This window comes from Ascaphus truei, unplaced genomic scaffold (genome assembly GCF_040206685.1).
Source record: "Ascaphus truei isolate aAscTru1 unplaced genomic scaffold, aAscTru1.hap1 HAP1_SCAFFOLD_411, whole genome shotgun sequence".
NCBI classification, from domain to species: Eukaryota; Metazoa; Chordata; class Amphibia; order Anura; family Ascaphidae; genus Ascaphus; species Ascaphus truei.
The window spans coordinates 116,145-132,487 of NW_027456742.1; the positions used below are offsets into that span (position 1 = coordinate 116,145).

Here is a 16,343-nt window from a genome sequence, read left to right on the forward strand (position 1 = left end):
AATGTGCCTGGCCTGTTTAAAGCTTGTGCCCTCTGCTGCTGCATACAGAGCTGATCTGCTGCTTTTTGTACAGATTTTTGTTTCTGTTGGGCTTCTATTTCCCACCCTGTAAAGGAGACTACTTTGGTATATTCCCATTCTTTTCCAAAGGATGGTTGTAGAGAGAAAATTGAAATCATTCTTACAGGTTAACTATAATTACATTTCTTCTACTCCTTCCATGCCAGTACAACATTGCCTCTGGAGCAATTTGTTGTTTGTCCTACCCCCAACTGGTTGAGGCATTATTCCCATTCATTTCTACTGGCAAACTGGGTGAGGCATTATTCCCATTCATTTCTACTGGCAAACTGGTTGAGGCATTATTCCCATTCATTGCTACTGGCAAACTGGGTGAGGCATTATTCCCATTCATTTCTACTGGCAAACTGGGTGAGGCATTATTCCCATTAATTTCCACTGGCAAACTGGGTGAGGCATTATTCCCATTAATTTCTACTGGCAAACTGGGTGAGGCATTATTCCCATTCATTTCTACTGGCAAACTGGTTGAGGCATTATTCCCATTCATTTCTACTGTCATAGGACTAGAAGAATTTGAATTCTAATGAATTGGTGAGAATAATGTCACTTTTTAATTAGTTACGCAATGTTTTTGATCAACTACTGCCATTTATAATTTAGCATATGTTCAGCGATGTTTTACAATAGTTCGAGATCGTCTAGGTAGCTGAAAACATAATTTCAAAGGAAATGTTTTATTTGTAAGTTTTTAGCTGTCCACAAACATAAATGACCATCCTGCCACTTGTGGCAAGAATTCACTAATTGCTCATTTCAGGAGAACATTTATGGCTTAACTGGTCCACTGATTGTCAGTATATTCCACTGTGGATTCAGAATCCCCTTCACAAAATCAATGAAGTGATGACAGAAGTGCTGATTGGTTCCTCATTGCAAGCTGAATGGCTCCATGTTACCATTAGTCTCCTGAGGATTCGGTAGCAATAAATCTAAAGATATGTTTTTCTGTTCTTCCTCCGTCAGCACAAACCTGTAACCAAGCATATTCATGGCTGCACTGCAGATGTTTTGTACTCTTTGAGTTGTTTTGAATGGAAGATCATCCCTCCAGGCTTGGGAAACCTTCAGGGCATCTCTGGAGGTGATGACGAACGACCTTCCGCGTCCTTTCCCATGTGTCATATTGTATATCCAAGTCTTAAGCTGGGGGGTAAATCGCAGCTTTGCAAACTGGTACATCTGCCTTGCCTTTTCTACGGGCTGGTTGACAATGTCCTCATAGCGGACCATGATGTAACGGCTTTGCAAAATGCTGACGTTGGCATTTTGGGCTGTTTGGTAAATCTGGATGTGGCTCTTACAAATTTCTTCCATCACTTTGTACATCCCTTCCCTCCCCTTGTTATTGCTGGCCCCCACTATAATGTTGCTGTCTCTTATGAGCATGCTGTTACTCCTTTCCCGAGAATGAAACACGCCCCGGGGATCACGAACCAAGTGAAGGATTTTTAGGTTTAGGGAGGGATCACGGAGAAGAGGATAAAGCACGTTTAAGTCAAAAAATCTCACTTCTTTGAGCACAATGTGACTGTAGGTCTTGCACGCTTTTTCAATGGTCTCAAATGGATATTTGGCACATACAGATTTGCAGTCTTTTTGTGAAATGATATCACCTCGTTTAAAGAAGTTACACGCGGGAGGGGAGCACAGAGCTCGGCTGGTTTCCCATTGAAACAAGTTGGATATGAGCTCTGTTGATGGCATGTAGGCATCAAACACGGACATGTCACAGAGGAAAGTGGAGCGGACCAGGTCCCTCACTGCCATGTGCAAGACTTTAGCTCTGTCCTGATACATGGTAGACCACACATGCCAAGCTGGCTCCATCAGGTAGAAGACATCAGGGTGCTGGCTGAAGATTTGTCCAGCGAGGGAGGATCCTGACCGCCAGGACGATAGGATGAGGATATGCATCCGGTCTTGTTTCCTCATATGAGGGGGAGGATTGTGGTGCAACATGAAAATGATGCAGATAAAAGCTACAGTTTGGGTCGTTATCAGAACCAAGACGGAGACCTTGCCAATGCTGATCGTCAACATGTTCGACGTAAAACCTTGGGGGTAAAGAGAAAAGGGATTTGGTGTAAGTGAATAAATCGGCTATCACACAAAACATCTATAAAATTGTGATTCGGGCGCCTTTTAAAATATATGCTTTAATGCGTAGATACATTACACATTTTAATTCTTAGAATTTTACTTTAGAACAGGGGTGGGCAACTCCAGTCCTCAAGGGTCACCAACAGGTCAGGTTATCCTTTAGTATAAAGGATGTCTATTGCATTTCTTTTCTCAGTGGTTTCCATTCAGTGTAATATGTCGTGTTGTTGTTCATCTGAGGTTGCATTTACCTAATTTTTAGACCTGTTAAGGAACAGATGACTGTTATTATGTCCTGATATGTAAAACCATAGCATTCAAAGAGGGTGTACTTTCTTTTTCACATGACTGTATGTTGTTGTGATTTAGGATGTTTCAAAACTATGAGTTAGGAAAGAGTTACATGAGACCTACATTAAAATTAAATGTATTCAATATTGAGTCTCTCTGTCACTTTCCCCCTGTTTTCTTGGGTAAATAAACTCTGCTAAATCTGAGGTGGCATAACCCCTCTGGCACAGGATCTACATCAAATGTAACTTAAACGGGCAATTCAAGCCATTTAAAAAAAAATGTTATACATCGGATTGAAGCCGGGGGCCTATGGAGCAGAACCCCGTTAATGTCGGCTTCGGGAACCCCCCTTCTTCCCGAGATATTTACCTCTATATGGGTGCCAGTAGCCGCTCCGTTACCAGGGTTGAAGTTATGGCGGAATTTCAAAGCTCCCACATCCTGCGGGCCAATAGGAAGCCGTGATGTCACCCGGTTCGGTATCCTATTGGCCCATGTGATGCGGGAGCTTTAAACACCAGCTAGCTCAGACGGAGCGGCTACGGGCGCCCCCTATGGAGGTAAGTATCTCCGGACGCAGGGGGTCCCAGAGCTTAAATGAATGGGGTTTAACTCTGGAGGGTCCCCTGCTTCCAACCTGTGTTAAAAAAATTAAAAACCAAACAAATTGCTCCTTTAATTAACAAGTATGACGCAACTGCAATGCATCACTTGTGAGTTACAGGTTACTGGTCGTCCTTCCAACATTAATACCCAACTGCAGTGATCAAGGACCTCATTCCCAAGAGGAGAAAGTGTGAAGATAAATATGGCCAAGTAAAGTACTTACCTGCTCATCAACTGCTTTATCTTTTTGGAGCTATTTGCAGATTTTTATGAGCTCGTGTACACGCTGGAAGATGAATGTGCTCAATCTTTGCAATACAGCTTTTACTTAATGCTTAGTACGGCTGCTTTTCATCTTGCAGTTGTAACTCTTTTCAAGCAGCTGCAGTACAATGTTTTCTTTGTTAAAGGTAGCCAATAATTACCCTCGTTTACAATTAGCCTTATAAATAACGCGCAATGTTGCTCTCCGAATCTAAAGAGCTTTCTAATGGTTTAAATTAATATATTAGTTTACTTGCCTTTAAGCAATCAAATACTTTCTGGTGATGTCTGCTGTGCAAACATAGACACAATGGTGATCAGTGACCCAAACTTCATCCAGAAAGTAATCAGTGCAAAGAACAATCGATTGCAACTTTTATGAAAGTAAGGCAGTGTGTTCACAATGTCAAGCCATTTACATCATTCACTGAAGGGTTTGAATGTTACAGTTCATCACCTTTTAAAGTTTTTTCCTGTCACTTTGTCAGCCTATGTCGGCAATACGGGACAAAGATTACAATATGATGTGTTACAGTTACTTTCTCTGCCATCAATCGTCCTGGTTAATGACCTGTATTGAATGGGTGGCAGGTGGCTGTTGTGCTTCCTGCATTTAATTCGGGCACAAGCAGAACATAAAATAAATGGCTGACTGTTGCAAGTGTTCGCGGCCTGGACTCTATAAGAAGGACTCGAGAAAGCAACTCATCCACTGACCCAGGACTTCAGCTCGTGCAGAACCTCTTCGGTAGCAGAGCTGTCGATCGCTGCTCAGCGCGGCATAGTCAAACCGCACATAGGGCTGCCAGGTGTCCAGTATTGAATCGCACTGTCCTGTATTTGGACACTGTCCAGTAAATAATTAGAGGTAATACCAGACATGTATGTGTCACACTTTAGGCACTTCAAACTGAGATATTGGTGGAATATTTTTGTCTTACCAGGAGAAAATGTATATGTTTTCAGTGATCGCTAACAAATGATACAAGAGATGTCAATGTTAGAGTAATGTGTGCAAACTATCAGCAAACACAAGAGCAACTGCGCAGCCCAAACACCTTGTGTTACCCATCATGCAATGGTTCATATCGGCATGCCGAGAGCGGTTTCGCCACGTATCTGTGGAGGCTGCCTCCTTGCTGACACCCTCCTCCTCCTGAACCGCAGCGTGAAATGACGCCGCGGACGGCACCAACGTGACGTTGCACGGCGTCGTGTTGCCATGGTAACGCGGCGTCGCGACATCATTTGACGCTGCAGTTCAGAAGGACAAGGATGGCGGCAGCAAGGAGTGACAAATAACGATACGGCCGAGAGACAAAAACATATGCAACATAGTCAGGACCGCCGGGCCCCGGTAATTTGTACCGGCTTCTCACCCCTCGTCGGCCCTGGTTAATATTAACATTCTAGGGATGTGTCCAGGATTGAGGCTTCTTTGGAGAATATTATTGACTCAGATGCAGTTTCATGCATCCTATCTGTATGTGACTTGGGCAATGGCTATATTTTAACTCTGCCTTCCTGTGCCTCATTTAAAGGTGCCGAGGACATGAGTTAATAGCCTGTGATATAGCACTGCTGGGACCTGCTCTTTTATTTCCTACCTTTGCAGTAGAAGAGATACCTACATTTATAGAGGCCACAACTTGCACAAGCAATTTAGGTTTCTTCCTCTGAACGGAAGAATCTTAAAATATTGCAGCGATTCCCTATCATGCGATTTTTATTCAATGTTATCTTAATTGTTTCATCGACATGTTCTTTATGGGTTTGTCAATGCTCACAAGTTTGTCAGGGGAACAAGAAGTAACCCTTCCTCCATTAAAAAAAAATCTGATAGACCTGACCCAGACCATCAGATCCCCCGAGAGACACTGTTATAAAAATGCAAGACTTTACGGATAATGAGGTTATTATGCAAAAGGCCAGAGGCATTAATAATATAGAGTATGAGGGGGCCAAGATCCAGCTGTATAATGATCTCTCCATGCTAACCCTGCAGCACCGTAGAGAAATTAGGGAAATTACCAACGGGAGATACAAATGGGGATTTCCTACCACGCTGATTGTTATACAACAAGGGAAAGTTTCCGTCCTCAGATATGGAGAAAACGCCACTTATTTTTTTTAAGGACTTAATATTCCAGGGCCTAATACAAGTAAAGAACCGCAGGACTCCGTGACACCAGGAACCCCCCAGTTCCACCCGGAGCGGAGAGGACAACAATGGGTGGACATGGGCAGTAAGAAGAGCTGAAATACCAACGATAGCAGCGACCAACAGAACAGAGACGGGAGGATGCCACAGGATGAAACGGAGACCACCGAGTGAAGAAGTGTAATTATTATAAATATACACGAAATGATTGCAATAACTGAGGCTATTCACTATGCACTTTTATGTTCGACTGTCAGATTGGAGGTCTGAACTACGCAACGTAGTGGATATATGTCGACATGACTATAATCCACAAACTAGATACCTTCGGAAGAGGACAAGACAAACTGTAGTAATAATATTTGACAGTTCCAAGGTTTTGAAAGGATTTTTCTTGTTGATAGTCAGTTCTGGTTAAACTTAGAGATAATAAAGGGATAGTTATGTTTTCTAGATTGGTTTATAAAGATGTTTGTAGTAATGCTGTGACTTTATAACAGACGTATTATAGATAACAAATTAAGGGTAAAATGATGCCTCAACATTAAGTTTGAGTGATAAGGTAGGAAATGATGTATGTGTACGAGAAAGGGCTAAGAAAAATAATGTAATATAATCGCAATGGGGGGGAAAGAGATTTGGTAGAAGACTGATTTTGCTGGAGGTTAATTAGGATGGATTACTCCTTTAACCTGCTTATTTTAATATCTGATGTTTTTCGGTGACTCCAGGTATTCTGGCAATTTTGCCATTTTAGACGTTCACCTTGAATCAGTGTTTCTGCTTTTCACTTATATCAGGGGTAGCCAATTCCAGTCCTGCTTCAGCACAGGTGGCTTAACAAGTGGCCCAGTCTTCGAGTGAGGCACTGATTGAGCCACCTGTGCTGAAGCAGGGTTGTCCTGAAATCCTGACCGACCCTTGAGGACTGGAGTTACCCACCCCTGATCTAAAATGTATACAGGAGAGCAGACCTAAAGTATTGTTTTTGGCCATGTGCTAAAATGTCCACATTTTGTAATAAGGTTGTCCAATTCTTGAATACTATTTTTAAATATACATTTCAAAAATGATTTCTCCCTTTACGATTGGGTAATTTTGAAAATCCCAGAGGAACAATTGAACAGCCTGTTCCACAGTTGGCAATACTGACTATCGCAAAGAAGTTACAGTAATATGCAAATACTGGTTAAAAGCATTACGCTCCGCAAATCTCTGAACTTAGATCAGAATGAGTGACAATAATGGTTTATGACAGGAAAGGGGCAATAAAGGCCATAGAAAGAGGTGTCAAGACTTTTGATGACATGGGAAAAATATTTGGAAACACTTTCAAGGACACAGAGAAAATATAATAAAGGTTCATAGTGTTTGTTAATTAAACCGTGGGTAAGGTAATACAAATGTCTATACAATTAGTAGGAGATTGAATTTACCTATAGGTAAATGTAATACAGTTTGCAGGTATTAGTAATTAGGTGATAGTCATGAATTATGTATAGACCACCTCTTATGGTTTATGCGTAATGATGCAGGTAACACAGGTATTTGGGAAACCACAAGTTATTTGATTGTACTCGGTAAGGTTTTTATTTTTGGGTTTTTTGCTTCTTTACCTTCCTTTTTCTTCTTGTTTCTCACCTTTTTAATTCACTCTTTTGAATTGACTTTTTTTTATATATATATATATATATATATATATATATATATTTGTCCTGTTCTCTTGACTGAAAGGTTTACGCCGCACAATTCAGATTGAGATGTTGTTATCTACAATTATAAACATGACTAGAAGAATGATTTAAAAAAAAAAATATTCTGTTTTATTTGAACAAATCAAAAAGAAAATAGTACATTTTTTTCCCTTAAAGATTGGTTTATGTCGATTTGAATATCCCCCTCAGTCCACTAATTCAAACGAAGGTTGGTAAACCTTTGCAAATCCACGAGCTAGTTAAATAGTTTCCTTTGCCTCTTGCATTAGGAGTTTGCACTAGAAGTGAGAACATAATCTGCTCAATCACTACAATTGTTTAAAAAAAATCATTCTCTTACCTGTTGCACCTGTTCCGACTTCACTTCTGTTCAGGATACAATGGAGGCACGCCTTAAATATTCCCACTCCCCTTTCCCTCTTTCCATGCTGTCTCTCTGATTGATTGGGAAGAATTTCCCCTTTTTTATCCTTTCGTTCTTTCCCTTATTACTTTGAGAACTCCTTTCCCCTTTCCCTTGCCCCCCTGTTCTATAGCCTTTCTATTGATTCATGTCTCTCCCTTCTTTCTCAGTTCTCACATCTATTAGTGTCTGCACCCCTCTGCCCGTCTCCCACCCCTCTGCCCGTCTCCCACCCCTCTGCCCGTCTCCCAGGTCCTGCCTTCTTTTCTCCCTTTGCTTTTCCTAGCTCAGGTGGTATTGGCCTCGTGATCCTCCCTCTTTGGTCTGCAAGGGGTTAGTGTGGTGAATAACACAAGTCCAGTGGATGGTACTTGGAGCAGGAGAAGCCCATTGAGAAAACACATAAAAATTCTGCATAAGCCTACAGTTTTCTGGATTTAGACTGATCCCTTTGTGTCATTCGTGGTTAGGGATTGCACTTCATCAGTAAGGGCTAAATCTTGGGGTTTAGGCCATACTTGCTGAGTGGTGAATGGGTTGTAAGGTGTCTTCCCGCTTTGAAAGTGTCTGACTGAGTTGCACGGCACTGTAAACATGTCCCATAATCCCTCTTGTTTGTGAGCGTGCGACTGGCACAGTAATTTGTAATTTATTGCCTTATCTGTTACATTTACTGTCGCTGATAGTCAAATCCTCCATACAATGCAAAGCAGCGGTGTTAGAGAGCTGAGTGGTTCTTGTATCTCAGATATCAGATGCTGTATAGGAGAGTTATTTGTGTGTATTGTTCTTACCTGTACAAAGAAAAAGAAACAAGCGCAAAATAGCTGTGAGTGAGAAGGATACGTTATAGTTCCAAATATAGGTTTCCTTGATGGGTGCCGCACCGGGTAGCAAATGGGTTAGTTCTGGGCCACTTGAGTAGTTGAGGAAAAAGGGGTCCAAATGCGCACAATCTCATCAGAATATAAGGAGAAAAGGGGGGAAAAAACCCACACACAATAGTGTAATACTGTAAATACAGTCGAAGCAGGAAAGGTATTGCACTCACATTTGACGAAGTCAAGCGAGCATTTCGGTTACTAACCACACTGCCGTTGTAGATTCTCTGTTGCCAGGGCACCTCTAATGATGTATATCGTCTCCAGTCGCAGGACTCGCAGTATCAAGCAGGATCACCGGTGACAGGATATTCTCAATAGAACAAAAACCACAAATAGTGTCATACTGTATATGTGGATAATTATAGAATAGTAGAGCAAAATGTGCACTCACATTTCATGTGAAGATATTAAAACTTGTGGTTGTTAAAGTAACCAACTTATAAGGGTGGTTCTGGAATCGCTGGATAATACCAAACAAGGAGGGAAAAGGACGCAGGAAAAAAGGAATATAATCTTTATGGTATAAAAACAAAAAACAGTATTGCAACCAGATAACCAAAATGGGGTACACTAAAGCAACTGGATCCCAACTCCCAATAAACCCTGGCAATGGCCATACACCAGGGGATATAGCTAGGAGGAGGTAACAGTGTTCTAGATAGACCCCAAAGGATCTATTACAATCTGCATAATGAGTAGATAATGTCCCAACGTGTTTAGTCTAATCAGACCTCCCGTAGAAGAAGTCTGATTAGACGAAATGCGTTGGGGAACCCCCTGGAATAAGTCTGATTAGACAAAACGCGTTGGGACATTATCTACTCATTATACAGTTTGTAATAGATCCTTTGGGGTCTATCTAGAACACTGTTACCTCCTCCTAGCTATATCCCTTGGTGTATGGCCATTGCCAGGGTTTATTGGGAGTTGGGATCCAGTTGCTTTAGTGTACCCCATTTTGGTTATCTGGTTGCAATACTGTTTTTTGTTTTTATACCATAAAGATTATATTCCTTTTTTCCTGCGTCCTTTTCCCTCCTTGTTTGGTATTATCCAGCGATTCCAGAACCACCCTTATAAGTTGGTTACTTTAACAACCACAAGTTTTAATATCTTCACATGAAATGTGAGTGCACATTTTGCTCTACTATTCTATAATTATCCACATATACAGTATCACACTATTTGTGGTTTTTGTTCTATTGAGAATATCCTGTCACCGGTGATCCTGCTTGATACTGCGAGTCCTGCGACTGGAGACGATATACATCATTAGAGGTGCCCTGGCAACAGAGAATCTACAACGGCAGTGTGGTTAAACTTAGGAACCGAAATGCTCGCTTGACTTCGTCAAATGTGAGTGCAATACCTTTCCTGCTTCGACTGTATTTACAATATTACACTATTGTGTGTGTTTTTTCCCCTTTTCTCCTTATATTCTGATGAGATTGTGCTCATTTGGACCCCTTTTGTTCTTACCTGTTATATGTACATATGCTCCCTTCAAAATAAAAGAACAAGGGGGGCTCACGCTATGTTCTTCGCACAAAATGCCGCCTTGCTTGACCATGTGGTGCAGTTGAACATGATGGGAGTCCTTGACCCTCCCAGGACCAGTGCCTCACTACCTGCTGTATCTGTTGGCTCTTGTCTGTCCTTGCATTCATGTCATTCTGGTTGTGTAATTGATGTCACTCTGCACCCGCATTGTACCACGCTGCGGTATATGTTGGCGCTTTACAAATAAACGATAACTGGTTGCCGCCAGCAGTGACGGTGTATGAAGTAGACACGGACCACCCTATCCTGAACTCTACAAACCTTGGGTTGTCTGTAATGGTGCAATCTGTTGAAGTTGCTAAGTATGGCAATCAGGGGTGAATTGCTCTATGGGGTGATTAAGGTTGCCCTGGTGAGCCAGGGCTGCGGTTCCCCAACTCCCTGACCTGCAATACTCTCCCTCTTCCTGTCGGCGCCGGGACCCAACTTCTGCCTGACTGGCAGAGGGAGTTGTGTGTGTTGTGTGTTGTGTGTTGTGTGTTGGAGTGAGAGGGGGGTGTCCCACCTTCTCCAGAGCAGCATTTCCTCCTGCAGCATCGCGCTGGAATGGCGATCCAATGATGCAGCAACTTTACATGGCGACGCATTGCCATGATAACGGCGCGTTGCCATGACAACGCGACATCATGACGCCGCGACACTGCAGGGCGAGGGGTTCTCTTCAAGGAATCTCCCGGGCTGGTATGTACCTACAATCTGCACCTGACCGCTAGAGATGAAGAAAATCGTGATATTTTACACTAAAAAAACATTAAGAGGGACGTGTTCAGGGGGCAAGATACAATCATTATATGAGTAAAATTCATATAGGTGCCGGGAGGGGATGACTGCTTTAACAAGAGGTTTGTGTTTACTGAGAAGGGCTACTCCACAACACACCCTCCATGCTGGAACACACACTTCCGGGCCTGTTTTGTTCACTTTCTTTAGCAATTGCTACAAGAAATCTTTGGAAAGAACCAAGAAATGAGTCTCTCAGAGGGGGTGGCACAGTATGCAGGAGCCCGAGGCATTGATCAATGACTGAACTCCTTGGGAGGTGTGAGAAAAAGCTGCAGGCATGAAGAGTTTACCGTTTGCCAATAACCCAACAGGACAAAATGTGCAGTTGTCAAAACTGTTTGTGCTATAGAGGGAAATCAGCGTAAAAAAAAAAAACAAAGGTCAGAGGAAGAAAATATATAGCTGTTTTATTGGTGATAACGTGTATTGAAGAGTGTGTATTCTGACGTATTATACATGCTTAGTTTGTGGGAGACCGGATTTTGAACGGCTTTTTGGAGGACTCTGACTATTGGCCTCTCGCAGGGCGCATGAGGAGACTGAAATACCAATTGACCAAAACAGTGCACCTCTCCTGCCCTGCTGTTTTAAAGTGGCCAGTAGCTCACAAGAGGTGCAAGCCAGGGGAATGTCCGGCAAAGGTTCATCATAGCAGACATAGGGACTCTTCCACAAGGTATGTATGTCTAAAGTGTACTCAGCGCTTCACAAAGACAACACTGTACAGGGAATTATAATAATACAATAAGCGCAGCAAAGTCAGACAATAGGTGCAAGACTGGTTGTTGCTCCAGTGTAGAGAGAATTGTTTTTTGCGGATTTGGATCGGCTGGTTCCTTTGGTCCGCGGATCCGTCTCAAAGGGCGATTCGTCTTCCTGCGGATTTTAATCCACATGGCGGATCCCGCAATCCGAGCGCACATTTTTACAAATCCGCCGACCAATAGTGGAATCCGCGGATTGTAATCTTAAAACTCCGACGTTGGATTGTATCCAATGGCGGTTTGGGATTAATCCGCCCGGTTTGAAACTGGAACAATCCGTCGATGGATTTTACACCGCGGAACGGATTTTGAATGTAAAGCTCCGGGAAATTCCGGGTTACGAATTCTGACAGCTTCACCCGTCTCTGCGCCAGTGTGTGTGACGTTTTCATATCTATCTCCTTTGGGCATGTCTTCGCAGACCTCTTATAATCTTTGTTACTTTGTACGAGACACACTCGGATTATTCACCTCTGTCTTGCAGTTTGGTACCATGAGCTGGACATGAGGCTGCAAGGGGGGATTCTAAATGTATATATTTCCTACAGTTTGCCGCACGCATCTCTGCTTTAATGTGTACCAGTACGGCAGGAGTGGCCAACTCCAGTGCTCCAGTCATTGATGGAGCCATTGATTGAGCCACCTGTGCTGAAGCAGGGATATCCTTAAAACCTGAACTGTTGGTGGCCCTTGGGGCCTGGAGTTGGCCGCCCCTACAGTATGGCTTTGATTTATCATGGCAAAAGCAGTCCACCATCCTATCCCTAGCGTTGCGCTCATCTTTACCATGCTCATTTCCATCTGTCCGTCTGTTGATCACTTTATCCCCGTTTGCTTTTGGATGTCTTCAGTTTGGACCCTTTAAACCCTCTTGGGCTGGCATTTACTGCATGGGGGCAGGGTGTAAAAAAAAGAGAGGGAATGTGAGTCTGTGGAGAAATAATATAGCATAAGAGAAACAGTTGAGATCCTACGGTTAAATAAAACTGCAGGGAGAACGGTACAAGGGGTAATAAGAAACACAATAGATTTGTAGAACTAGTTGTAGATCTAGATTGTAAACTCTCAGGGGCAGGGCCCCTCATTTGCTCTGCTGTTTTAAAGTGGCCAGTAGTTCATGTAACCCCCCCTCCTAAAAAGTTACTAACTAGCAGGTTAGCATATGCTGGGTCCCAACCTGTATTGCCATGGGATCATGACGTCCTGGAGACTTTACTAAAGGAGGGGAAGGTTCGAGAATTTAGGTTCCAGGAGGACAAGCGGAGAGGAGCCTCGGGGAGTGTAGACACAGAAAGTAATGTTTATAAAGTAATGGCACAGGCCAGGCACTACTGTTTATTGTCTTGTAGATAGGGACACTTTATATTGTCAGAAGCTTGGCGTTCAGGGACACATCCTACTTGGTCCAGGTGAATATTGGAATTCAGACATTGGTTCCATCTGTTGGCCAGTATCGTAGCACAATTCTTGACATCAACATTTAGATGAACTTACAATCTATATTTCTGGTGTCTGAGGCACAGGGAGATAAAGTGATGCTCAAGGTCACAAGGAGCCGACACCAACATTTGAACCAGGTTCCACTGATTCACACACAGTTGTCAGAGCCGTTACCCACTGTGCCCCTCACTCCTCATAACACAATGAGTGCAATAGATGAAAGCATACAACAGGAATAAGAACAGCTACCCCGCAGAGCGTACGCTTTAAATAATGTCTCAGTAATATTACCCAGGATAAAAAGATACTTTATCTCAATGTATCGTTTCAGGTAAACTATTTGACAATTCACGGATGTGATGCGTGGGGCATTGCTGGTTATTCATTGAACCGTGATAGTGCCGATCTGGGCACACTGACCTTCTGGGAGTTTCTGTGCGATTGTTTGCTGATTCGTGCACTATTTAATATATAAACCCTCATAGTGGGCCATACTAAGTGGTAGCAATGAAAAGAGCAGGCGAGCACAGCAGGACCCCGTGTGTAGCACATTCATTGCAGGGTCATTGTGAGCGACCTCCAGTCTCTCTCAGGCACAGGGTGTTCTTCTAGCTCTGACTTCACACAAACGCCCAGAATTAGCTCCTGACAATTTTACCCACCAGCACTTATTTCATGTGTGTTTGAACCCTATCCCAGCTTCATATTGCAAAGCCAGTATAACTCGTCTCAGACTGGTGAGACCCGAAGGGTCAAAATTGCTGCCTGTGAGTAGGGTTACTAACCCAGGCTGTGGCTGAAAAGCTGTGTAATACGACAGACATAAGTTTATGGAGATCCATGTTAAAATGGATTAGAAGCTAAAGATGACACGTTGTACTAATTTGCATGTCATTTCCCAGAATCCCTAGCTGCAGTGTAAGCACTGTATTCTAAGTGATAATGGGGAGAGGCAGAGTTGCAGACCTGTCTGAGACATCTGATAGTGCTCACAGGTGATATTTGTATTTGCTGTGCAGCTGACACTTCAAATTCAGATGTGAAATAGGGGGCTAGAACTAGATGTTAAATTAAACAGTAAAAACTCTGCCCTGTGCAGGAAAATAATTGTCTCTGCACCATGTATATTTTAGAGAAGTCAGAGGGAGAACTGCCCTCCTACATCAGTTTCACACTGTGTGGGGGGCAGGTTCAGAAATGGTCTTTAGTTATCAAAATGTAACTACTCCCCTTGGTTACAGTGAGATAAGGAAGAGTGAGAGCGCCCACTCACACTCACCGATACCCTTTGTGCCAACAGCAGGAACCTCCTGGTGATGTGGGGTGAGGGGGGCTTTTCCTGTGGGGTTGTGGCGTGAGCCCTTATTGAATGTGCATTGATTCCACTCAGATGGAAGTAGATTAACCCTTCACAGTATATGCATGTTACACTGCAGCTGCCAGTTAGGGCATCAGCACTGCAAGAGCTAGGCACAAATAGTCTGAAGGAGTAGTTTATTATTATTATTATTATTATTATTATTACTGCTTTTACAATGGGTTGGAACCCCAGTCTGATCTCTCCCTTTGATCTTTTAGGGTCTCTAGGTGCAGCATTATATATAGCAAACTGTCTAAGCTCTGCGGGGCAAGGACTCATTGGGCACTCAAAAGAGACATGAGCAAAAATAGTTGGTTTTATTATCACCAAAGGGTGGGTGTGATGGGCAGGCCTGGGAGGCAGGAGGGTAGTTCCCCCAGGGCGGGTCTGGCTAATGATTTGGGAAGCATGCAGTTTCAGATTTGGCCACAGGGGGGGGGGGCATGTTGCTCCTCCGGTCCTACCTGCAGCCCCCCCTACCCCCCCCCCCTTTTAGAGCTGGTTCCTGTAGGACAGTGTGTTCAGGTCAGTGTGTGTATGTTACCTGTAAATAAGGTGTGTGTGTGTTGTGAAGGTGAGTGAGTGATGCAGGGCAGTCTCTGTGTTTGAATAGTGTGTGTAAATAAGTTGTGCAGGTGTGTGTGTGTGTGTTGTGCAGGTATACATGTGTGAATGTGTGGTGCGTCAGTGTGTGTGTGTGTGTGTGTGTGTGTGTGTGTGTGTGTGTGTGTGTGTGTGTGTGTGTGTGTGTGTGTGTGTGTGTGTGTGACTGTTGTGCAGGTCAGAGTGTGTGTGTGTGTGTATGTGCTGGTCAGGTCAGTCTGTTTGTTCAAGTGTTGTGTAGGTACAGGTAAGTGTGTAGGTCAGTCTGTGTGTTTGAGCGTTGAGTAGGTACAGGTAAGTGAGTGTGTGTAGGTGAAGGTAAGTGAGTGTGTTCGAGCATTGTGTAGGTACAGGTAAGTGTGTGACTGCTGTGCGTGTGTTTCTGGGAAATGCATTGTGTATGTGGAAAGTGTGCTGTTGTTTATTTGTATGTGGTGAATATATCAGGTGTGTGTGCTTGTGTTTATGGTGCCTACATACAGATATAGCCAAAGTTATTGCATCCCTTACTGTGTGATAAGGCACCAACTCCAAATTGTGCCACTTTTCAACTCGCGCTTCCATTGTTTTGAATTACAAATCGCACAATAACGCCATAAAACTGGCACCAGCAGAAACGCAGTACTGTGTGATAACGGGTGCAATAACATTGGCGACATCTGTTATAGTGGATATGTGTGGGGACCTGTGGCCCCCATTATCTGGGCTGGTAGGATGCACCCCCCCCCTTCACCCCCAAGTAAAAATCCGCCAGCCAGACCATGTGAATGGGTTATCTTAGAACACCTACTCTTCCTAATTGTGAGCAGCCCCCCAGGACTCCTACCAGCTACACCGATGCCCTGGAGACACTCTTCATGGCGCCCTGGAGACACTCTTCATGGCGCCCTGGAGACACTCTTCGTGGCGCCCTGGAGACACTCTTCGTGGCGCCCTGGAGACACTCTTCTTGCCGCCCTGGAGACACTCTTCATGGCGCCCTGGAGACACTCTTCATGGCGCCCTGGAGACACTCTTCATGGCGCCCTGGAGACACTCTTCATGGTGCCCTGGAGACACTCTTCATGGCGCCCTGGAGACACTCTTCATGGCGCCCTGGATACACTATTCATTGCCCGCTTTACAAAAGATAGGAGAAGATTGATACTGGCTGTCTTTGCCTTGGGATATCTTCAAACAGGTAACCCATCTCCCTATTTCCTGTTCTCCTGAGGGGATCATGTAGCCTGTTAAAGTTCTTTGTATACTTGAAACCCAAGTATTGAATGCTTATAACAGCAGGGTGCTCAGCTGGGGGTGTTCTAGGAGCAGTTTAATCCTTT

General features: G+C 43.6%; 1 protein-coding gene across 1 annotated transcript; it reads right to left on the reverse strand.

Moving 5' to 3' along the window:
• Positions 1-784: 784 nt before the first annotated feature.
• Positions 785-2,101, reverse strand: LOC142483979 (carbohydrate sulfotransferase 5-like). Its single transcript, XM_075583909.1, has one exon. It carries the CDS (start codon positions 2,041-2,043, stop codon positions 952-954), a length of 1,092 nt encoding a protein of 363 aa, XP_075440024.1. The 5' UTR covers positions 2,044-2,101; the 3' UTR covers positions 785-951.
• Positions 2,102-16,343: the final 14,242 nt, after the last annotated feature.